Raw genomic sequence first — 24,265 nt, 5'->3', positions numbered from 1 at the left:
AATATGAACTTGATTGAACAAAACATGCATGTATTGTATAACATAATGTCCTAGGGTTGTCATCTGATGAAGATCATCAAAGGTTAGTGTTGCATTTAGCTGTCTTCTGGGTTTTTGTGACATTATATGCTAGCTTGAAAAATGGGTGTCTGATTATTTCTGGCTTGGTACTCTGCTGACATAATCTAATGTTTTGCTTTCGTTGTAAAGCCTTTTTGAAATTGGACAGTGTGGTTAGATAAAGGAGAGTGTTATCTTTAAAATGCTGTGAAATAGTCATTTGTTTGAAAAATTGAAGTTTTTGTATTTTAGAGGAGTTTGTATTTCGCGCCACGCCCATCATTGGATATTGGAGCAGGTGTTCCGCTAGCGGAATGTCTAGATGTAAGAGGTTAAGCCAGATGCACTGTCTCGCCATTATAGCCCCACGGCTATTACCTCGGCACCCGAGACCATCCTTCCCACCTCGTGCCTGGCGACGGCACTCAGCCAGGGTATAGGGAAACAGGACCGGGAGGCACAGCGTTCCCAGCCGCACCCCGGGGGGGTCCAGAGAACCGGATGTTTGTGCCTGACGCGGTCCGCTTCATGGTCCTGGAGTGGGCCCAGTCCTCCAGACTGGCCTGCCACCCGGGCTCCCGCCAGACCATGGCTTTTGTGCGACAACGCTTTGGTGGCACACCATGGACTCTGACGTCTCCACATTCGTCGCCGCTTGCACAGTGTGTGCACAAAACAAGACTCCTCGCCAAGCTCCGGCTGGTCTCCTCCAACCTCTGCCTTTCCCTCACCGTCCCTGGTCCCACATCTCCCTGGACTTTGTCACGGGTCTTCCCCCATCTGATGGCAACACCGCCATCCTGACTGTGGTGGATCGGTTTTCCAAAGCCGCCTACTTAATTCCTCTCCCCAAACTACCCTCTGCCAAGGAGACGGCCCAGCTCATGGTGCAGCACGTCTTCCGGATCCATCGACTGCCGGTCAACATGGTTTCTGACCAGGGCCCTCAGTTCTCATCTTGGTTCTGGAAGGCGTTCTGCGTCGGCCAGCCTGTCCTCCGGATTCCATCCCCAGTCCAACGGCCAGTCAGAGCGAGCCAACCAGGATCTGGAGACTACTCTGCGCTGCCTGATCTCCACCAACACCACCTCCTGGAGCCAGCAGCTGGTGTGGGTCAAATACGCCTGCAACACCCTTCCCTGCTCTGCCATGGGCCTATCGCCATTAGAGCGTTCCCTGGGGTATCAGCCCCCGCTCTTCCCGAGCAGGAGAAAGAGGTCGGCATTCCTTCTGTCCAGATGTTTGTCAGCCGCTGTCGTCGTACCTGGAGGAGAGCCCGGACGGTGCTCCTCAAGACCACCTCCAGGCATCGATGACAAGCAGATCGCCATCAGACCCGGCTCCCCGGTATCGTCTCGGGCAGAAGGTATGGCTATCCACCCGGGATCTGCCCCGCTGGGTGGAATCCTGCAAACTCTCCCCCCGGTTTATCGGCATATTTCGCATCAGCAAAATTATTAGCCCCTCTGCTGTTCGTCTTCTGTTGCCCCGTACCCTTCGTATACATCCCACCTTTCATGTGTCCAGAGTTAAACCCATGTCTCACAGCCCTTTGTCTCCACCCCTCTCCCCCGTCCCATCGACAGCCAACCCGGCTTACACGGTGAGACGTCTCCTGAATGTTTGACCTCGGGGCAGGGGGTTCCAGTATCTGGTTGACTGGGAAGGTTATGGCCCAGAGGAGAGGTGCTGGATCCTCGCCAGGGACATCCTGGATCCAGTCCTCATCACAGATTTTCAACGCTGACACCCCAGTCAACCAGGTATATGCCCAGGCAGGATGCCAGGTGGCGCCCCTGGGGGGGGGGGGGGGGGGGGTACTGTCACACCCTGATCTGTTTCACCTGTTTCAACTGTCTTTGTGATTGTCTCCACCCTACTCAAGGTGTCATCCATCTGCCCCATTATCCCCTGTTGCTAGTTAGTTTTATTGGTCAAGTCAACCAGCGGTTTTGTCTCAGCTCCTGCTTTTCCCCAGTCTCTCTTTTTCTCACCCTCCAGGTTTTGACCCTTGCCAGTCCTGTCTCTGAGCCCGTCTGCCTGACCACTTTGCCTGATCCTGAGCCTTGCCGTCCTGTACCTTTCCCCCACTACTCTGGTAATCGACCCCTGCCTGCCTTGACCTGTCGTTTTCCCGTTGCTGTAATAAACATTGTTACTCCGACACAGTCTGCATCATGGTCTTACCTTCAAACCTGATAATTAGGAAATTGTTTCTTTAACCAAATGGTCTATCCACTAGAAACTCATGGAAAAAATGGACACAGATATAAAAAATAAAAACACTTTTTTTAAAGTTATTCAAGTATAAATGGCCAAAGTTACCATAGAATGCCACAGATTACTATTGGTAACTTTGGTAAATTAATGGTAGCTTTGCAACCCTACGACTTAACCCCTCACTATAGGCCTGACCTGTTTATCAAATCAAACATTATTTACCACATGTGCTGAATACAACAGTTGTAGACCTTACCGTGAATTGCTTAACCAACAATGTAGAAAGAGTTAAGAAAATATTTACCAAATAAACTAAAGTAAAAACGAATAAGTAACACAATAAAATAACAATAACGAGGCTAGAGTTGAAGTCGGAAGTTTACATGCACCTTAGCCAAATACATTTAAATTCAGCATTTCTTTCTTTCATCACATTCCCAGTGGGTCAGAAGTTTACATACACTCAATTAGTATTTGGTAGCATTGCCTTTAAATTGTTTAACTTGGGTCAAATGTTTTGGGTAGCCTTCCACAAGCTTCCCACAATAAATTGGGTGAATTTTGGCCCGTTCCTCCTGACAGAGCCGGTGTAACTGAGTCAGGTTTATAGGCCTCCTTGCTCGCACACGCTTTTTCAGTTCTGCCTACAAATTTTCTATGGGATTGAGGTCAGGGCTTTGTGATGGCCACTCCAATACCTTGACTTTGTTGTCCTTAAGCCATTTTGCCACAACTTTGGAAGTATCCTTGGGGTCATTGTCCATTTGGAAGACCCATTTGCGACCAAGCTTTAACTTCCTGACTGATGTCTTGAGATGTTGCTTCAATATATCCACATCATTTTCGGGTTCTTTGGCTTGCAAGCCTCCCCCTTTTTCCTCCAAACATAACAATGGTCATTATGGCCAAACTGTTCCATTTTTGTTTCATCAGACCAGAGGACATTTCTCCAAAAAGTACGATCTTTGTGCCCATGTGCAGTTGCAAACCGTAGTCTGGCTTTTTTATGGTCGTTTTGGAGCAGTGGTTTCTTCCATGCTGAGCGGCCTTTCAGGTTATGTCGATATAGGACTCGTTTTACTGTGGATATAGATACCTTTGTATCAGTTTCCTCCAGCATCTCACAAGGTCCTTTGCTGTTGTTCTGGGATTAATTTGCACTTCTCACACCAAAGTACGTTAACCTCTAGGAGACAGAACACGTCTCCTTCTTGAGCGGTATGATGGCTGCGTGGTCTCATTGTGTTTATACTTGTGTACTATTGTTTGTACAGATGAACGTGGTACCTTCAGGCGTTTGGAAATTGCACCCAAGGATGGACCAGACTTGTGGAGGTTCATAATTTTTTTCTGAGGTCTTGGCTGATTTCTTTTGATTTTCCCATGATGTCAGGCAAAGAGGCACTGAGTCTGAACGTAGGCCTTAAAATACATCCACAGGTGCACCTCCAATTGACTCAAATCATGTCAATTAGCCTATCAGAAGCTTCTAAAGCCATGACATCATTTTCTGGAATTTTCCAAGCTGTTTAAAGGCACAGTCAATTTAGTGTATGTAAACTTCTGACCCACTGGAATTGTGATACACTGAATTATAAGTGAAATAATCTGTCTGTAAACAATTGTCTGGAAAAATGTCTTGTGTCATGCACAAAGTAGATGTCCTAACTGACTTGCCAAAACTCTAGTTTGTTAACAAGAAATTTGTGGAGTTGTTGAAAAACTAGTTTTGATGACTACAATCTAAGTGTATGTAAACTTCCGACTTCAACTGTACATACAGGGGGTACCAGTAACGAGTCAGTTAGTTGAGGTCATTTGTACATTTGTACCTCTGTAAGGGTGTGTGTGTGTGTGTGTGTGTGTGTGTGTGTGTGTGTGTGTGTGTGTGTGTGTGTGTGTGTGTGTGTGTGTGTGTGTGTGTGTGTGTGTGTGTGTGTGTGTTCGTGCATGTGGTGCATGTACAGTATGACATGCATGGCCAGTAGCAGGTGTTCAGTTAGGGGCAGGAGGGCTCATTTGAACCATAGCAGATTTACATTTTTGTGGAGCCACAGAACTAGTAGACAGCTATTGCAAAAAGCTTACAGCCTCTTCTGGGCCATTCTGGGAGATGGCAGGACTTTTATTGTGGCTTATATTAAGACAACATTAACATTCCCACGTGTGTGTGTGTTTTGAGGGAAAATAGGAGCATGTGACATGGATGTTGCTCTAATCCTGCTTACTGAGCTTAGAGACGAGAGAGAGAGAGAGAGAAAGAGAGAGAGGGAGAGCGAGCGAGAGAGAGCGAAAGAGAGTGAAGAAAAGCCCTTGGGAGAGAGAGAGAGAGAGGGGGAGAGAAGAGAGAGGGAGGAAGGAGGCGCAGAGATGGATCGAGGGATAATAAGTAAGAGAGGAAAGAAAGAGAGATGGCCCATCCAGAGACAAGAAAAATACAGGGCTAGATGTCAACTCTCATAAAATCACAACAATCATGTTCACTCATGGAGTGGCTTTTTGAACGCCATCCAAAAACCATCCCGTCTGGACTCTAACTTGGCAGTGGCTGATTCTTGTTTTCATATGAATGGATGTTGGCTCTAACAAAAAAGCTAAATTGTTGATTTATTATCACAAATCAACATGTTTGTTTTACCACAACCATCATCAGTACCTGTTGAAGGATTATTTCGGTCGGCACCCAGAACCTAATCTCACGTGTGCGATAGCCAGCTACTCGACGCAATGGTATAAACAGTCTATCACGAGAGACTAGAATAGGGATAGCTGTTATTATATAGCCTCATCATTAAGCCATACATGGAATGACAACGATAGCAGAGTTGGCAATAGCACATAGGTGTATGGAATGAGACTAGTTATAACTTCACTTCCCAAATGATGTACATTGTATCTGAAGTAGCATAGCTCTAGTCTCTCTGTCCGGGTGTCTTTCTGAAATAGCATACAGTAGCTGTTGTCTAGTCCTTGTCCTGTCTGTGTGTCTTGGTGTGTTGACCAAGGCTATCTGAAGTATCATAGCTTAAACCTATGCCTCTTGTCTGCGTGTTTCCTCTCTCTGTGTGTGTCTGTGTGTGTCGTGTCCGTGTGTGTCTGTATCTTGGCCCACTTGGCCCAGTCTTACCTGCAGATGGCTGTGTCTGCGGGCGGCCTCTGCCATTTCCCACTGGCTGAGGGACTTGGCAGCACCACCGATGGGCGTGCTCCATCCACTGAGCCCCATCTCGAGACCCATTTCCCTCACCTCGATCTCCTCATAAGGGTTCGGCAGGTTGCAGGAACTCTTACCTAAAGGACCAAAGTGGGAAAAAGGTGTTCAGGCTCTATGTATTATCCTTAATCATTTTAATGTCATGCACGGTGCATTTGAAAAGAATTAAAACCCCTTGACTTCCACATTTTGTTACGTTACAGCCTTATTCTAAAATGGATTAAATTAATTTATTTCTTTATCAATCTACATACAATACCCCATAATGACAAAGCGAAAACAGGTTTTTAGACATTTTTGCAAATGTATTAAAAATAAAAAACAGAAATACCTTATTTACATACGTTTTCAGACGCTTTGCTATGAGACTCGAAATTTAGCTCAGGTGGATCCTGTTTCCATTGATCATCCTTGAGATGTTTCTAAAACTTGATTGGAGTCCATCTGTGGTAAATTCAATTTATTTGACGTGATTGGAAAGGCACACACTTGTCTATATAAGGTCTCACAGTTGACAGAGCATGTCAGAGCAAAAACCAAGTCATGAGGTCGAAGGAATTGTCTGTAGAGCTCCAAGATAGGATTGCTTTCGAGGCACAGATTCCAGAAGGACAACCATCTCTGCAGCACTCCACCAATCAGGCCTCTCCTCAGTAAAAGGCACAAGACAGCCCACTTGGAGTTTGCCAAAAGGTACCTAAAGACTCTCAGACCATGAGAAACACATTTCTCTGGTCTGATGAAATTAAGATTGAATGCCTGAATGCCAAGCGCCATGCTGTGGGGATGTTTGTTAGCGGCAGTGACTGGGTGTTTAGTCAGGATCGAGGGAAGATGAACAGAGCAAAGTACAGAGAGATCCTTCCAAGATTCACCTTCCAACAGGACAGCAAGCCTAAGCACAAAGCCAAGACAACGCAGGGGTGGCTTCGGGAGAAGTCTCTGAATGTCCTTGAGTAGCCCAGCCAGAGCCCGGACTTGAACCCGATCTCTAGAGAGACCTGAAAATAGCTGTGCAGTGACACTCCCCATCCAACCTGACAGAGCTTGAGAGGATCTGCAGAGAAGAATAGGAGAAACTTCCCAAATATAGGTATGCCAAGCTTGTAGCGTCATACCCAAGAAGACTCAAGGCTGTAATCGCTGCCAAAGGTGCTTCAACAAAGTACTAAGTAAAGGGTCTGAATACTTATTGTGGTGTACCGTGAACAAGCCACCAGGGGGAGACCCGTCGGAGGGGACAGAAGGACGACCCCACCACCGTGGAGTCACCTCGCATGGAATTTCCCAGGTCAAGAGGAGTCGATGCCAACAGCGGGCCCCTGAGACAAGATGGGCTACGCAATAAACTACGTCACCTCCTGTTGGGCCCACAGGATGTACCGAGGACACTGGTACATCCTGGTAATAGTGATTATGCCACCCGATATCCCAAGGCCATTCCCCTATCGGCGGCAGTCTCCAAGGGAATCGCCTGGGAGCTGTTCCACCTCTTCAGCCGGGTGCACATCCCGAACGAGATCCTGACCGACCAAGGTACCAAGTTCATGTCCCGACTAATGAAAGCGTTGTGTGCTCTCCTACAGATAAAGCAGATCCAGACTTCCGTCTTTCACCTGTAGACGGATGGGCTCGTCGAACGGTTCAGTAAGACGCTCAAACAAATGCTGCGGAAGGTCATTGAGTGGGACGGGAAAAACTGGGACCAGGTACTACCCCACCTAATGTTCTCAATCCGAGAAGTGCCCCAAGCCTCCACTGGGTTTTCTCCTTTTGAACTCCTCTACGGGAGGAGACCACGCGACCTACTGGATCTCACCAAGGAGGTGTGGAAAGCCCAGCCGACCCCGTTACGCAGCATAGTGTAACATGTAAAAAGGATGAGGGAGCGGATGACAGCCATGTGGCCAGTGGTAAGGGAACATATGGAGAAGGCCCAGCGTGCCCAAGCCAAGATCTACAGGTGCTAGTTTTAATCCCCAACTTTGCGGCTATAGCCTCCCCCCTTACCGATCTGACCAGGGCTCACCTCCCAAAAACAGTGAAGTGTCCGGATGAGGCCAAAGCGGCATTCAGGCACCTGAAGGAAGCCCTGTGCTCCCATCTGATTCTCGTGACATATCACATTATGGAAATGTGATATTTCAGTTTTGTATTTTTAATATATTTGCCAAAATCTCGAAAAATCTGTTTTTGCTTTGTCATTATGGGTTATTGTGTATAGATTGATGAGGGGGAAAACAATTGAACCATTTTAGAATAAAGCTGTAACATAACAAAACGTGGAAAAAGTCAAGGGGTCTGAATACTTTCCGAATGCAATGTATGTGTTGTTGTCTCCGGCTGGAGCAGCCTTCTATGTAGTCCAAAAAAGAAAAGGCGATAGCGCCACCCATAAAAGGCCACAACAATTTATTCCAATTAATTGTGCTATTATTTATTAAAAAGCTGAAGCATTTTGACCATGAAGTCAAAGCCAGCCTTGTATGTACTTTAATTATCAAGAAAAATCTTACTTCGGGGGATGGGGGCCGAGTGGCCCATGGGGGTCTGGGGGCCCCCAGGGACCATCAGTTGTCCGGTGGAATAGGTAGCGGTGTTGGAGGGGAGCGCAGCGAGGGGCATGGTTGGGAAGTGGCCCCCTCCTCCTCCCAGACCTGGGGTAGGGCTGTGACGGTTGACTCCTCTGAAGGCACTGTGAGAGTTGATGTCCTCCATGGAACGACAGAAGGTTTTGGGCACTGTTGTGGAAGGAGAGGAGAGGGAGAAGAGTGAACGAAATAAGATCGATGTGTGTGTTTATTACATGTTTGTATTAGCTAAGGGACCATGGAGATTAATTGACCGTATGACACACAAAACACACACACACAACCCCACCCCATTCCACCCCCTCCCCGCACTCACCCCACACCCCCATACCTGAGTACTGGTTGTTAGAGCAGGGAGAGAGAGATGACCGGGTCAGGAGTCTCATGTTGCCGTGGTTTGACATATTGTTGTTGACATGTTGTCGTACTGACGACAGAGGAGTGATGGGCACCTCCACCACATACGTAGCCGGGACATACAGGGGTTTGGCTTTACTGGCTGCCCCAATCCTCCGAACCTGGTAGTAAAAATATATACACTGAACAAAAATATAAATGCAAAATGCAACAATTTCAAAGATTTTACTGAGTTACAGTTCATATAAGGAAATCAGTCAATTGAAATAAATAAATTATGCCCTAATCTATGGATTTCACAGATATGCATCTATTAGTCACAGACACCTTTAAAAAGGTAGTGGCGTGGATCAGAAAACCAGTCAGTGTCTGGTGTGACCGCCATTTGCCTCAAGCAGTATGACACATCTCCTTCGCATAGTGTTGATCAGGCTGTTGATTGTGGCCTGTGGAATGTTGTCCCACTCCTTTTCAATGACTGTGTGAAGTTACTCGATATTGGCGGGAACTGGAACACGCTGTCGTACACATAGATCCAGAGCCTCCCAAACATGCTCAATGGGTGACATGTCTGGTGAGTATGCAGGCCATGGAAGAACTGAGACATTTTCCGCTTCGTAAAATTGTGTACAGATCCTTGCGACATGGGGCAGTGCATTATCATGCTGAAACATGAGGTGATGGCGGTGGATGAATGGCACGACAATGGGCCTCGGGATCTCGTCACGATATCTCTGTGCATTCAAATTGCCATCGATAAAATGCAATTGTGTTCATTGTCCGTAACCCCCCCAACCCCTCTTTTACGCTACTGCTACTCTTTGTTCATCATATATGCATAGTCACTTTAACCATATCTACATGTTCACTCCTACCTCAATCAGCCTGACTAACCGGTGTCTGTATGTAGCCTCGCTACTTTTATAGCCTCACTACTGTGTATAGCCTCTTTTTACTGTTGTTTTATTTCTTTACTTACCTACTGTTCACCTAATACCTTTTTTGCACTATTGGTTAGAGCCTGTAAGTAAGCATTTCACTGTAAGTTCTACACCTGTTGTATTCGGCGCACGTGACAAATAAACTTTGATTTGCTTTATGCCTGCCCATACCATAACCCCACCGCCACTTCGGGGCACTCTGTTCATAACGTTGACATCAGCAAACCGCTTGCCCATACGACGCCATCTGCCCGGTTCAGTTGAAACCGGGATTCATCCATGAAGAGCACACTTCTCCAGCGTGCCAGTGGCCATCGAAGGTGAGCATTTGTCCATTGAAGTTGGTTACGACGTCAAACTGCTGTCAGGTCAAGACCCTGGTGAGGACAACGAGCTTGCAGATGAGCTTCCCTGAGATGGTTTCTGACAGTTTGTGCAGAAATTCTTTGGTTGTGCAAACCCACAGTTTCATCAGATATCCGGGTGGCTGGTCTCAGACGATCCCACAGGTGAAGAAGCCGAAGGTGGAGGTCCTGGGCTGGCGTGGTTACACATGGTCTGCAGTTGTGAGGCCAGTTGGGCGTATTGCAAAATTCTCTAAAATTACATTGGAGGCGGCTTATGGTAGAGAAATTAACATTAAATTCTCTGGCAACAGCTCTGGTGGACATTCCTTCAGTCAGCATGCCAATTGCAAGCACATTCAAAACTAGAGGCATCTGTGGTATTGTGTTGTGTGACAAAACTGCACATTTTAGAGTGGCCTTTTATTGTTCCCAGCACAAGGTGCACCTGTGTAAAGATCATGCTGTTTAATCTGCTTCTTGATATGCCACACCTGTCAGGTGTATGGGTTATCTTGGCAAAGGAGAAATGCTCACTGACAGAGATGCAAACAAATTTGTGCACAAAATTTGAGAGAAACAAGCTTCTTGTGCGTATGGAAAATTTCTGGGATCTTTTATTGCAGCTCATGAAACATGGGACCAACACTTTACATGTTGTGTTTATATTTTTGTTCAGAATATATGCCATTTAGCAGATGCTCTTATCTAGAACGATTTAGGGGCATATCCTAACATTCATTTCAGTCAAATTTTCACGTAGCTTCCATTGACATCAATACATGACTAAGTTTAAATTTGACTTAAGTGGAAGTAAGGATTTTCCCAATACATTTTATAGTATGCGATCCCAGCTGGATTCCTAGCACCATGCTCGTACCAACCGAGCCACACAGGACGTCCTTACCTGCCACCAGTCAGTGTTTGTCTTCCTGAGCAGAATAAACCGCTCCCCTTCTCGGATGCAGACCTGTCGTCCATCTGTCCCGCGGTACTGGTAGTCATACTGAGCCTCCAACACCACCGTGCCACTGGGAACGCCACACACAGTAGGCACACTCACACTGCTAACACTGCTGCTCACACTGGCACGGCTCCCCCTGCTGGACACACTGCTCACACTGGTAATACTCCCTCTGGTGGAGGCTGAGGGCTTGGTGGGTGAGGCTATTGGGGAACGGCGCCAGCTGCCTGACAGCATGGTGGATGGATGTTCCTGGCTGGTTAGACTGGGGTTCAGTGGGGGGTGTTGGGGACAAGGGGAAGGGTGGCGAGGGTGGGGTCACAGGTGACACTGGCACGGGGTAACGGCGATGACTGTTGCCAGGCCAGCGCCATGCTCTGAAACACAAACAGAACAGAACTGGGTTAAATGTAAATATGGACAAAATATGGCAAGCATCACATCAACACCATTTAATATTTACATTTACATTTTAGTCATTTAGCAGATGCTCTTATCCAGAGCGACTTACAGTAGTGAATGCATACATCTCATACATTTCATTTTCATTTCATGCATTTAAAAAAAAAAATTGTACTGGCCCACCGTGGGAATCGAACCCACAACCCTGGTGTTGCACACACCAGGCTGGCGTTGCAAACACCATGCTCTACCAACAGAGCCACAGGGAAGGAGTATCACAATCTCAGACCCCTATATTAAGCTTAGATCTCAATACATTTATATGTTAGTCATTTAGCAGACGCTCTTCCCCAGAGCGACTTACATGAGAAATTAGGGTTAAGTGTGTTGATCAAAGGCATATCGAAAGATTTTTCACCTAGTCTGCTCTGGGATTCAAACCAGCGATCGTTCGGTTATTGGCCAATGCTTTTAACCGCTAGGCTACCTACCACCCCCATACAAGGCCTTAATACACAACAAAGCTCTGAACTAACTGGCAAACAAACGTTACGGATCCACACCATTTCCTCGCATAATATAAACAGCAAGTAGTAATTATGTTACAAAGCAATTGTATTCTAAAAAGAGGGCATTGCCATTGATTTGCAATCCTTCATTTGTTTAATGGGGCTCATGCAATTAGAGAGAGAGAGAAAGAAACCAGAGTGTGCTGATCAACCAACCAGTATCTAAATCCTTTTTATCCATGGCATCATCAGAGAGCTAAAACTGTCCACCGACCAACCATAACAACACATACACACATTTACAACTCTGCCCTTACCAGACCCACTTACATAACATACCTAACAGAACACCCATTTGAGACTGAGATCCTGAGAGCAGCCCACAGCAGGTCTTAGTACCAGACTGGCAGAGAGGCTGAGGTCTTTTCTCTCTCTCACCCTCCCTCTCTCCCTCCTCTCTCCCTCCTCTCTCTATCTTCTCTCTCCCTCTCGCACAGTAAATATTGCACTCAAGGAGGTTTCAAAAAGATCTCTATCTCTCATAATCCACAGCACAGCAGCACTTTAATAAAAAAAAAAAGCTCTGTGTGAGGCCTGTGTGTTTGTGCATGCTTGCGTATGTTTGTGTGTGTGTGTGATTGCGTGCGTGCGTACATTTGTGTGTGTGTGTGTGTGTGTGTGTTTGCTTACGTACGTTTGTGTGTGTGTGTGTGTGTTTGCTTACGTACGTTTGTGTGTGCGTTTGTGTACTGTTTTAGTGTGCGCCAGCTGACAAGAGTCAACACAGCAGGTAAAGCATCAAAGCTGATGGGATTCCCAATTCCCTCACATATGTGTTCCGAGCCTGGATCTTAGCGTTCTATCCATCTATCTATCCATCCATCGACTATGTCTAGACTTCTATCAGAAGCTCTAGCAGTGGATTTTGAAACAACAAGTGTTTTTTATATTTTCTTTAATATTTTCTTATTTTTTGGGGGGGGGGCTTTAATATTGCGGATAGATTGTCACTTCCATCAATGTAATTGTCGGCATCATTTCCAATCCCCCATATATTTTGGGGGTAAATACATATATTTATTTATATACACATATATACATAAACATGCATACACATACATACATACATAAGTGTTAGATACAAAACAGAACAGAAGCAGGGCAAGCACAAAAACAGGAAACCACTTTCAGAGCATCAACATCCAAAGTGTATGGTGAGGTCCTATTTCTCCTCTTTTTCTTTTCCCTCTGCATCTTTCGACACTGGTGGCCATCGCTATGTCTGTTCCACTCAATACCAGAATGAGTCAAAATAGGAAACAAATGAGATTACTAACCCTGTTATGACCATGTTGGCCAACATGAAGAGAGAGACAGGTTGGCCAATGATACGAGCATGGAGAGAGAGAGCCAGGTTGAGACTACTATCTTGTGACAAACTATTTATATAAATATAGTTGGCCAACCCACGAGAGATTTGGTTCTGGGTTCTGAGAACTGAGACTAAAGCCCCACACCCGAACAGAAAGACAGACAGTGAGAGGGAGAGAGACACATATGCTGGCAGACGGACTCTCAGAACTGGGGTAGCTACCCCCCATGCCAGGCTGTGCCAGTTAGAGAGGGCCCCACATGACTCAGGCCTGGCAACAACAACAACAACAGTGGAGAGAGAGGTGGGGGGGGGGGGGGGTTCAGAGAAAAAGGAGAGAGAGAGGGAACGAGAGCAAGAGAGGGAGAGAGAGAGAATGAGAAAGATAGATAGAGAAATAACAAAGTCCAGCTCAGACAGACATCAACATCCAGTTACACTGTAGACTGCGTGCACTCTTGTGTGTGTATTATATTGTGAATGCATGCCTGCACAAATGCATGTATATGAGAGACACGTAGATCTAATCACCATGTCTGTGTTGTGGTCAGTCTTGAGGTTGGCTGGTCAGCAGTAAAGATGGAGGGGCTGGGGGTTCTATGATGCAATCTGTCACAGTACTAACATCCCAGCTGGCCAGTCAACAGTCAACCTTCCAAAACAATGAAGACACACTGGACTAGTCAGTCACACGTTAGCCCAGCAGAGAGTCTCATCATCTGCTCTGCTTTAGGGAGGATTAGGGGACTACCCAATAGAGAGTTAACGAGGCTAGTGGCACTGCCAACTGACACACACACTAAGGCACACACAAATGCACGCATGAAGGCATGCACACACACACACACAGTCTCACTCCTAATCCCAGTTGAGGGATCTTGGATGAGCTCAGTGAACCCTAGTAACTAATGCTACCCTCCCATTCAGGACCAATTTGCCAGAAGAGTATATGTGTGTGGGCCTCTGCCTCCGTGCATGCCTTCCTGAGTGTGTGTGTGTGTGTGGCCCCTGTCACGTGTCGCAAACAGCCTAGGCCATTCGCCTCACTGATCATCCAGCCATTGATTATTGTTCCGTGCTTATAGCTCAGAGCTGTCTGAATAGTCAATAGACCCAACTGCCAAATCAACAGAGCTAGGCCTTAAAACTCCTCAACTCTAACTCCAACTCCAACTCGAACAAAGAACACGCAACAATGAACACTTGGGAAAGAAGTGTTATTTGTCACTGCCACTACTTGGAAGTCACATCAGATTTGCGTGATGTGCTGGTTGTGCTATGAGCATAGAAATAGAAAGGGAAACCCCATTAGAGTCATTGGGTCCGAGAAGGAATTCTGTTTCTATGGGTATGAGTTATATGTCCTTGGGTATCATGCCTGACCCATAGATCCACAGAGACACAATGCATTCTCTTATTCTATTTTTATGTTCTAGCCTTTCAGAGGAGTCAGGAAGAAGCGGAATCGAGAAAATTGGGAATTTCACATTTTCCACAAACTACAGGGCATAGTCCAAATTGCTAGTCTGTCTCTCTAGCTGCTGTTGATGTGCCAGGTATCATGGATTAGCCTAGATTAAATGGTCCTTGTTTTTGTTAATCCACACTAAATTTAAACACAAATATTAAATTGATAATTGTCAAAGGATCAAAAGTTGTCCCTCCCTGCCATTCCACCCTGCAATGACCCTCACTACTATTTGAAGACAAGCGTGACTGACACACGACATCAGGGATCCGGCTTGGACTGTACTGTTTACTGACCGAACACGTGTTTGTTTACTGCAAATCACATTGGATGAACATCCAATTACCATTATTGATATAAATATGAATGACATTTGCATCACTTCAAATGATCAACAGTGATCAACACTCCCTTCAACCCTGCAATACCACTCCTATTTGAAGATAAGCTGTGAAGATTGTCCTAACTGACTGAGCTGGTATATCCCTGCATGGGGCTGTTACATCCAGGGCCAAAACAGCTTTTCATACTCTCAGCTCTCACTGCTGTGTGAATCATTGATGAGCAGACCAGAGAGAGACACTGAATCACTGAAACACTCTCTGGAGGTGATGCGTCCAAAATGTCACTTTAATCCCTAAATAGTGTACTATTGTTGACCAGGGCATAGGATTCCATTTCGGGTCAATATGGGTCCCTGTCGGAGACTAGCCTTTCAGAATTAGAGAGAGATTGAGGTGCAGGAAGAGGAGCATAATTATTGTAATTTTATTTATTTTACCAGGCAATTAAGATAAGAACAAATTCTTATTTACAATGACGCCTGGCAAGTGGCAAAAAGCATCCTGTGGGGCAGGGGGCGGGGATTAAAAGTGTTGGGTAGGATGGTCATCTGAATCAAGGTTAGTTTGGCAGATGGGGTGAAGGAGTGATTACGATACAGAAAACCAAGCCTAGATTTAACCTTGGCATGCAGCTTGGTTAAAGCTGGAATCCGCATTAGGGGAAACAGCGCCAGTGTTCGCCCCAGCACATTTGTTATTGTTTTGTTCATGAAATGAAGGAGGGCAGAGAAAGCCTGCTGGATGCTCAGAAATAATAAAATTCAGTGTGTGTGTGTGTGTGAGAGAGAGAGAGAGAGAGCGAGAGACAGGGTGATCTACTTAATACATTTTGTGTGTGCGTGCAGGCGTGCATGCATGACACAGTGTGGTTTGCTCAATACATTTTGTTAACACGTAGCACTCAGCATTATTGCAAATCTATGTAGCAACCATTCACAACCTGTGGCTGTTACTCAATAAGGACTAAATGACCTGTCTGATTTACTAAAAACCTTTGTGAGTATTATAGCATGTAACTTTAAGACAATATTATCCAAAACCTCACCAAACCTTTCAGAAATAGCTTGATTGAGTTTAAAAGTGCATGTATGTATATTGGAATTCATAGTGAAACTTGTGTTTTAAAACAGATGAATATTATTACTAAGCCAATACTGCATTCTTATGTTGGTTTATGCAATGTGTTATAATTTCAAATCCTAACTAATGCTTACTAAAATTCGCCAGCAGGGCGAAGGCCATATCAGGTTCAGGCTTTTCTTTTTAGGACCATTAGGGACATGCAGCTTAGCATTATAGTAAGGTTTTGTTCCAAATGGCATTCTCTCCCCTATATGGGTCATTCTACAGAAGAGGTACAAATTGGGGGTTGGGAAAAAAAATTCACATTTGTTCACATTCCAACATAGGTAGACATACTCACACACTTTGTTTTATTACATATTTAAAATATTTACCTGAATTTCTTACAACCCCACTAAATTTGTCACTACTAAAACATAGTGTATAAGTTACAGTAAAGGGAGAACCATGCATAGTAGTGATCAGATTCATTTTTGAAATTGTATTTGCATACCAAATTAAAAAAAATAGTAAAAACATGATTTTTAACCATATTTTTGAAACCTTTACATTGAATTTAGATAGATATACTCTGTATTGTTCTCTGTAAAATGTTCAGTGTGGATTGTATGAATCTGAAACTTGTTGATGGACTGAATTACTTATGCCTCTAACTAATTATTTTGGAAAAATAACAGGGTTATCTGCGTCAAGTGTCCATCATAGAGATAAATGGAGATCTCTAGATCGAGATAACTCATTTTAGTATAAACATTGCAGGTCAGTTAGGATCACCACTTTATTTTATGAATGTGAAATGTCAGAATAATAATTTCTTTCGTCACATTCCCATTGGGTCAGAAGTTTACATACACTCAATTAGTATTTGGTAGCATTGCCTTTAAATTGTTTAACTTGGGTCAAACATTTCGGGTAGCCTTCCACAAGCTTCCCACAATAAGTTGGATGAATTGTGGCCCATTCCTCCTGACAGAGCCAGTGTAACTGAGTCAGGTTTGTAGGCCTCCTTGCTCGCACACGCTTTTTCAGTTCTGCCCACAAATTTTCTATGGGATTGAGGTCAGGGCTTTGTGATGGCCACTCCAATACCTTGACTTTGTTGTCCTTAAGCCATTTTGCCACAACTTTGTCCATTTGGAAGACCCATTTGCGATCAAGCTTTAACTTCCTGACTGATGTCTTGAGATGTTGCTTCAATATATCCACATAATTTTCCTACCTCATGATGCCATCTATTTTGTGAAGTGCACCAGTCCCTCCTGCAGCAAAGCACCCCCACAACATGATGTTCGCACCCCCATTCTTCACGGTTGGGATGGTGTTCTTCAGCTTGCAAGCGTCCCCCTTTTTCCTCCAAAGATAACGATGGTCATTATGGCCAAACAGTTATATTTTTGTTACATCAGACCAGAGGACATTTCTCCAAAAAGTACGATCTTTGTCCCTATGTGCAGTTGCAAACCGTAGTCTGGCTTTTTTTATGGCGGATTTGGAGCAGTGGCTTCTTCCTTGCTGAGCGACCTTTCAGGTTATGTCGATATAGAACTCGTTTTACTGTGGATATAGATACTTTTGTACCTGTTTCCTCCAGCATCTTCACAAGGTCCTTTGCTGTTGTTCTGGGATTGTTTTGCACTTTTCACACCAAAGTACGTACATCTCCAGGAGACAGAACGCGTCTCCTTCCTGAGCGGTATGACGGCTGCGTGGTCCTTGCGTACTATTGTTTGTACAGATGAACGTGGTACCTTCAGGCGTTTGGAAATTGCTGCTAAGGATGAACCAGAACCAGAGTTCTTGGCTGATTTCTTTTGATTTCCCTATGATGTCAAGCAAAGAGGCACTGAGTTTGAAGGTAGGCCTTGAAATGCATCCACAGGTACACCTCCAATTGACTCAAATGATTTCAATTAGCCTATCAGAAGCTTCTAAAGCCATGACATCATTTTCTGGAATTTTCCAAGCTGTTTAAATGCACAGTCAACTTAGTGTATGTAAACTTCTGACCCACTGGAATTGTGATACAGTGAATTATAAGTGAAATAATCTGTCTGTAAACAATTGATGGAAAAATTACTTGTGTCATGCACAAAGTAGATGTCCTTACCGACTCCAATCTAAGTCTCCAAACCAAGGCCACTAGATCAAGATTCCATTGGCCCTTTCTTCAATTGTAAGAAAGTCATATAGAGTAAACTTGAGTACAGTACAATACAGTAGACTAGAGCACAGTAGCGTACAGTACAGTATAGTAGAACACAGTAAAGTACAGCACAGTAGAGTCGGATACAGTACGCTACAGTAAAGTAGAGAGCAGTAGAGTACAGTAGAGCACTGTAGGTAGAGTACAGTACATTGCAGTATAGTGCAATACAGTATAGCACATTAAAGACATCTATGTTTTGGTCAAATAGATGTCAATGTTTGGGCTCTTGGAGGGTTGGAGCCACCCTGCTGGCTATGTGTCTTAATACTCTACACTTTTTGTGGTTCTCTGTAGCTCAGTTGGTAGAGCATAGTGCATGCAACTTAAAAATGGAGATAGCCTCAATGGCGCTGCCCGTGCTGTTACATTATTGAATAATCCCCACAGCTAATATATGGCTTGCTATCTTTAATTTGGACAGATGTACATCTCAGCAAGATATGTGCACCACGTCATTGCTCTCCCTCGCTCTGCTGTGGGCGCATGATATGCAATTTGATAGCTATCATTCATATGGCGAGGGGCTAAAGCTCATTAGTTGAACTGGAATTTCTAGGGGGCTGCCCCATGTGGGGGAAAATGGACCAGCACAGCCTCCAGAAAAACAGTTGCTTTCAAACTAGGGATTTCATGGCTAATTGAGGTAAGACACTAATTATGCAACGATGATCTACACATCCAGCCCAAAGCAGGAGTTGCCAAAGTTCTGGAGCATGTCTTTAAGGAACATTCATTCTACAGCCTTTTAATGTGTATGTTTGGTTGTGACATCAAAAGGTGGGAAAGCATTTAAAAAATATATTTTCTAAAAATAAAAAAAGAGTCATTAGATCCGTATCTTTCAATGCAACAATAGAACAACTCTCAGCACAAATCCAGTCCGGCTGCAACTCATACTGTTATTTCCTGCATTTCAAATGGATTTCTTTGTTTAAATCTAACTTTTCAAATCATCAGGGGTGAAAAAACATAGCAGTTTTCAAGAAATGGGAAGAATTAGAACCAACCTTTAATTTCCAGAAGGTTCTGAACTCTAACAGCTCTCCAACCATAGACATAAAATCTTCCTATGACTCCAGCAATCTGGGTGCAGACTAGAGAGGCTGAGCCCATAGATACACACATCATTGGCTGAGCCTCAGTCTGACTCCCACAGGCCTCCCTGCCCCTCCCAGAAGCCTGCAGCTCATTCATTGATGTTTCTGGTGAAAAGCACAGAGACCATTGATCCACCAGGGATGGGAGGGAGGCACAGAGCTGTCACAAGCTATCAGCAAAGTCAAAGACCCACTTTCTGCAATAGTAACATCACAGAGAGTGAATTACTCACAGAGTGTGCGATACCGCCAGGGACCATTGCAGTGCATTAAACCTCTCTGGGTAATGCAGATTCAAACACAGTGGCTACACAGATAAGCACAATCATTTATAGTGTTTAGTACAGGTTCCTAGAAAAGTGTATATGGTATAAACACTTCAAACATGGATGTCTGTACAACATTATCTCACTCTACCTCTACCTCTCTCTCTCCCCGTCCCTCTCACTCTCTGTCTGTCTGTAGGACTGCAGTAAGACCTGTAAAAGGGTCTAACCTTCTGTTAGATGAAAGAGTCAGTGTGAGGGATTTGGACAGCATGTGAGGGATGGACGACATACAACTACACTAAGAAATTGTGTTTTGGCTGTGAGCTTTAAAAGAAGATCAGTGGAGTGACATTTCGGGGATTTCTGATTTCTGATTTCTCTCTCCCCAGAGAAGGTCACTGCTGCAGACAATCACACTGATAGCACTGAGCTTAAAAACACATGCACACACCTATGCATGCAGACATATGCATGCAGACATACGCACACGCACGCACACACACACACGCACACTGACAGTGACCATAGTAATTCTCCAGATTACCCAAATATCCCAATCCCAAAACAATAATCCTGTACTCAATACAATCTGAAAACCACTGGCTGCCACACAACAATTATCTCCACAGGACACTCCCTCAATCCAGCACAATCTCTTCTCAATAGGCTAAAGACTGAGATTCACCAATGAACCCAAAACAGCATGTTATCAACAGAGTAATCTCGGCACCCAGAATCATATCACTTACTTGATTTTAATATGAAAAGCAAAGAGACCATTGATCCACCAGGGATGGGAGGGAGGCACACTGTTTTGGGACACTGTAAAGTCCATAGAGAATAAGAGTACCTCCTCCCAGCTGCCCACTGCACTGAGACTAGGAAACAGTCACCACTGACAAATCCACGATAATCAAGAATTTCAATAAGTATTTCTCTACGGCTGGCCATGCTTTCCACCTGGCTAACCCAACCCCGGCCAACAGCTCTGCACACCCCGCAGAAACTGGCCCAAGCCCCCCGCCACCGCTTCTCCTTCACCCAAATCCAGACATCTGATGTTCTGAAAGAGCTGCAAAATCTGGATCCCTACAGATCAACTGGGCTAGACAATCTGGACCCTCTCTTTCTAAAATTATCCGCCGCCATTGTTGCAACCCCTATTACTAGTCTGTTCAACCTCTCTTTCATATCGCCTGAGATTCCTAAAGATTGAAAAGCGGCCGTGGTCATCCCCCTCTTCAAAGGGGGAGACACTAGACCCAAACTGTTACAGACCTATATCCATCCTGCCCTGCCCTTCTAAAGTCTTCGAAAGCCAAGTGAACAAGCAGATCACCGACCATTTCGAATCCCACCGTACCTTCTCCGCTATGCAGGTTTCCGAGCTGGTCACAGGTGCACCTCAGCCATGCTCAAGGTCCTAAACAATATCATAACCACCATCGATAAAAGATAGTACTGTGCAGCCGTCTTTATCGACCTGGCCAAGGCTTTCGACTCTGTCAATCACCGTATTCTTATCGGCAGACTCAACAGCCTTGGTTTCTCTAATGACTGCCTCGCCTGGTTCACCAACTACTTCTCTGATAGAGTTCAGTGTGTCAAATCGGAGGGCCTGTTGTCTGGACCTCTGGAAGTCTCTATGGGGGTGACACAGGGTTCAATTCTCGGGCCGACTCTTTTCTCTGTATATATCAATGATGTCACTCTTGCTGCGGGTGATTCTTTGATCCACCTCTACGCAGACGACACCATTCTGTATACTTCTGGCCCTTCTCTGGACACTGTGTTAACAAACCTCTAAACGAGCTTCAACGCCATACAACACTCCTTCCGTGGCCTCCAACTGCTCTTAAATGCTAGTAAAATGAAATGCATACTCTTCAATCGATTGTTGCCCGTGCCCGCCCGTCCGACTAGCATCACTACTCTGGACGGTTCTGACTTAGAATATGTGGACAACTATAAATACCTAGCTGTCTGGCTAGACTGTGAACTCTCCAATCCAAAGTTAAATCTAGAATCGGCTTCCTATTTCGCAACAAAGCCTCCTTCACTCATGCTGCCAAACATACCCTCGTAAAACTGACTATCCTACCGATCCTTGACTTCGGCGATGTCATTTACAAAATAGCCTCCAACACTCTACTCAGCAAATTGGATGCAGTCTATCACAGTGCCATCCGTTTTGTCACCAAAGCCCCATATACTACCCACCACTGCGACCTGTATGCTCTCGTTGGCTGGTCCTCGCTACATATTCGTCGCCAAACCCACTGGCGCCAGGTCATCTATAAGTCTTTGCTAGGTAAATCTCTGCCTTATCTCATCTCATTGGTCACCATAGCAACACCCACCCGTAGCACGCGCTCCAGCAGGTATATTTCACTGGTCATCCCGAAAACCAACACCTCGTTTTGCCGCCTTTCCTTCCAGTTCTCTGCTGCCAATGACTGGAATAAATTGCAATAATCACTGAAGTTGGAGACTTATATCTCCCTCACTAACTTCAAGTATCAGCTGTCAGAGCAGCTTACCGATCCCTGCAGCTGTACACAGCCCATCTGTAAATAGCCCATCCATCCAACCAACTACCTACCTCAACCCCATATTTGTTTTTGTTTTTCTGCTCTTTTGCACACCAGTATTTCTACTTGCACATCCTCATCTGCACATATATCACTCCAGTGTAAATTGCTAAATTGTAATTACTTTGCCACTATTGGCCTATTTATTGCCTTGCCTTACTTCATTTTCACACATTGTATACAGATTTTTCTATTGTGTTATTGACAGTATGTTTGTTTATCCCATGTGTAACTCTTTGTTGTTGTTTTTGTCGCACTGCTTTGCTTTATCTTGGCCAGGTCGCAGTTGTAAATGAAAACTTCTTCTCAACTGGCCTATCTGGTTAAATAAAGGTGAAATAAATAAAATAAAAAATGTTAAGGCTGTCACGAGAGAGAGACTACCAACAGAGAGGGGAGATCATGCAATCAAAGCCATGAACTCTCACTAGTCTCTCACTAATACACAGGGCAAGGCAAGCAGCTTTTAATCAGCAGAAGTTGCAACCCTACTTGGTGGAGTATAATCTTTCAAGGCTGTATGTGTGTGCAGTTAGCTATGAGCAGTGTATGTGTGTGTGTGTCTGAAACGGTGCAGTAACTGTGCAGTAACAGTTAGCTATGAGCAGGCTACAAAATAGCCAGGGAGAAAGTAAATCCTAGGTCTACTGAGACAGATTACCAAACGAAATGAAAACACAATGCGTCTAACTGTTCCCAGTCAATTTGATCCTGTACATGCTTTTTTATTGGCTGTACCTTAGTCAAAGTAGTGTAAGTGAAACATGCAAATGTGCAATAGACTAGGCTACAGACAAAGAGGCTTCTCACTTCTCAGACTGCTTCAAAGCCTTTATAGATTATTTGCGTAATCATTTTTTGCCATTTGAGCTAAGAAAAACTGAGTGGACGATTTGAAGAATAATACAATAGGCTATTCTACTGCAGTGGTGAAATATAGAAGAGTACAACTGAAATTTGACGATCATCTCAGTGCATCTAAAACCACAAAGCTGAGCTCACACTCCCAACCTCAAAGGACACCACAGTGAAGCTATGCTTGATATCCTGTCTTAAAAGAGACTTTTGTTAGAGACTGAAACTAACTAAACCATACGCTACAGGATGTGAAAAATAAGAAGAGAACTTGGTGAAACATTTTACATTCTTGTATGGTAATATGTTTGCGAGGCGGGGGGATTATGAACACTCAAATCTGACAGCACTAACATCTTCTGCTGTATATGTGTAACATGTCAACAACTGAGCAACTTTGAGTTGAGCCTCTATGTAAGGGCCAAAGATGAGGTTTCACCCACAAGCCTACACTGGCTCCAGACACCCCATCAGCTTGAGATCATACATATTGCACCATTATACATAATGCATATAACTGGCTATACTTCACCTGATTTCACATTAAGTATACATAACCCCAGTTTATTTGCTAATGTAAGCCTCTTCATTGTCACTGCATTTAAGTGCATGCAAGCAGCCAAGAAGTTTATTAATATGATTGTTTAGATCTATTTATAACACTACAATAACATATATCTGTAAAGTAAGAATAAAGTACAGCAACATTACTTAGAAAAACGAAGATAACAGACATAATTTAAAAGTATTATTTTCTAAATTACTTTATACATTTATTTTCATTTTTTTACTTGCCATATATGGGTCTCCAAATACTAGAACATTTACAAGAAAACCGTTTCTCACCTTTAGGAGGTCGGTGCGGCGAGTGTCATCAATTATTATTGCAATAAAAAAAAATGATCCGGACCATTCAGTAGCGAGCGAACGATGTCCAGAAATTATCGCACTCGCAGCCTCCAGTGATGTGTGCGATTTGTGCCTTGATCAAGTTATCCTCTATCATGTGATGCAGTTTAAAAAACAGAAATCCATTGGAGCTTCACAAATTGATGTCTTATTTCAATGTGTATAAAATGTGCACACTGTATGCACTGTTATAGATTTGTAATATTTATACCTGTAATTAAACCTGTTGGTTATCATATTAATTCTCGTTCAGATAAAACGATAGGTCTAGGTACAGTACATCAACGTAGTTGATCATCGATTGGCTGAAATGTCCCATGTGATTTCTAATTAACCAATCAGATTTTGGGGAAGTTAGCGTGTCAGTTTGTTGTCGCTAAATGTATTTCCATACTGATGGAATTTGTAGTTTTATGTAGAGTCTGATTGCATCACTTTTATGGATGTGGTGTGCTTAAGAATACTACAA

General features: G+C 44.3%; 1 protein-coding gene across 1 annotated transcript in view; it reads right to left on the bottom strand.

Annotated features, from left to right (window-relative positions):
- LOC106582667 (rho GTPase-activating protein 15) overlaps nt 1–24,052 on the bottom strand; it is a 63,502-nt gene extending 39,450 nt beyond the window's left edge. Inside the window, exons 1-5 of the mRNA XM_014165943.3 lie at nt 23,734–24,052; nt 10,635–11,068; nt 8,417–8,603; nt 8,011–8,235; nt 5,408–5,571 (exon numbers count right to left, since the gene is read on the bottom strand). Of these exons, the coding sequence (XP_014021418.2) occupies nt 5,408–5,571; nt 8,011–8,235; nt 8,417–8,603; nt 10,635–10,928 (870 nt within the window). The 5' untranslated portion in view covers nt 10,929–11,068; nt 23,734–24,052. The remainder of the gene's footprint in view (nt 1–5,407; nt 5,572–8,010; nt 8,236–8,416; nt 8,604–10,634; nt 11,069–23,733) is intronic.
- Nucleotides 24,053–24,265: the final 213 nt, after the last annotated feature.

The sequence above is a fragment of the Salmo salar genome, chromosome 22 (genome assembly GCF_965601325.2).
Source record: "Salmo salar chromosome 22, fSalSal1, whole genome shotgun sequence".
Taxonomy (NCBI): Eukaryota; Metazoa; Chordata; class Actinopteri; order Salmoniformes; family Salmonidae; genus Salmo; species Salmo salar.
Note: the sequence above shows the minus strand (reverse complement) of the source record. Positions and strands in the feature narration are given on the sequence as shown.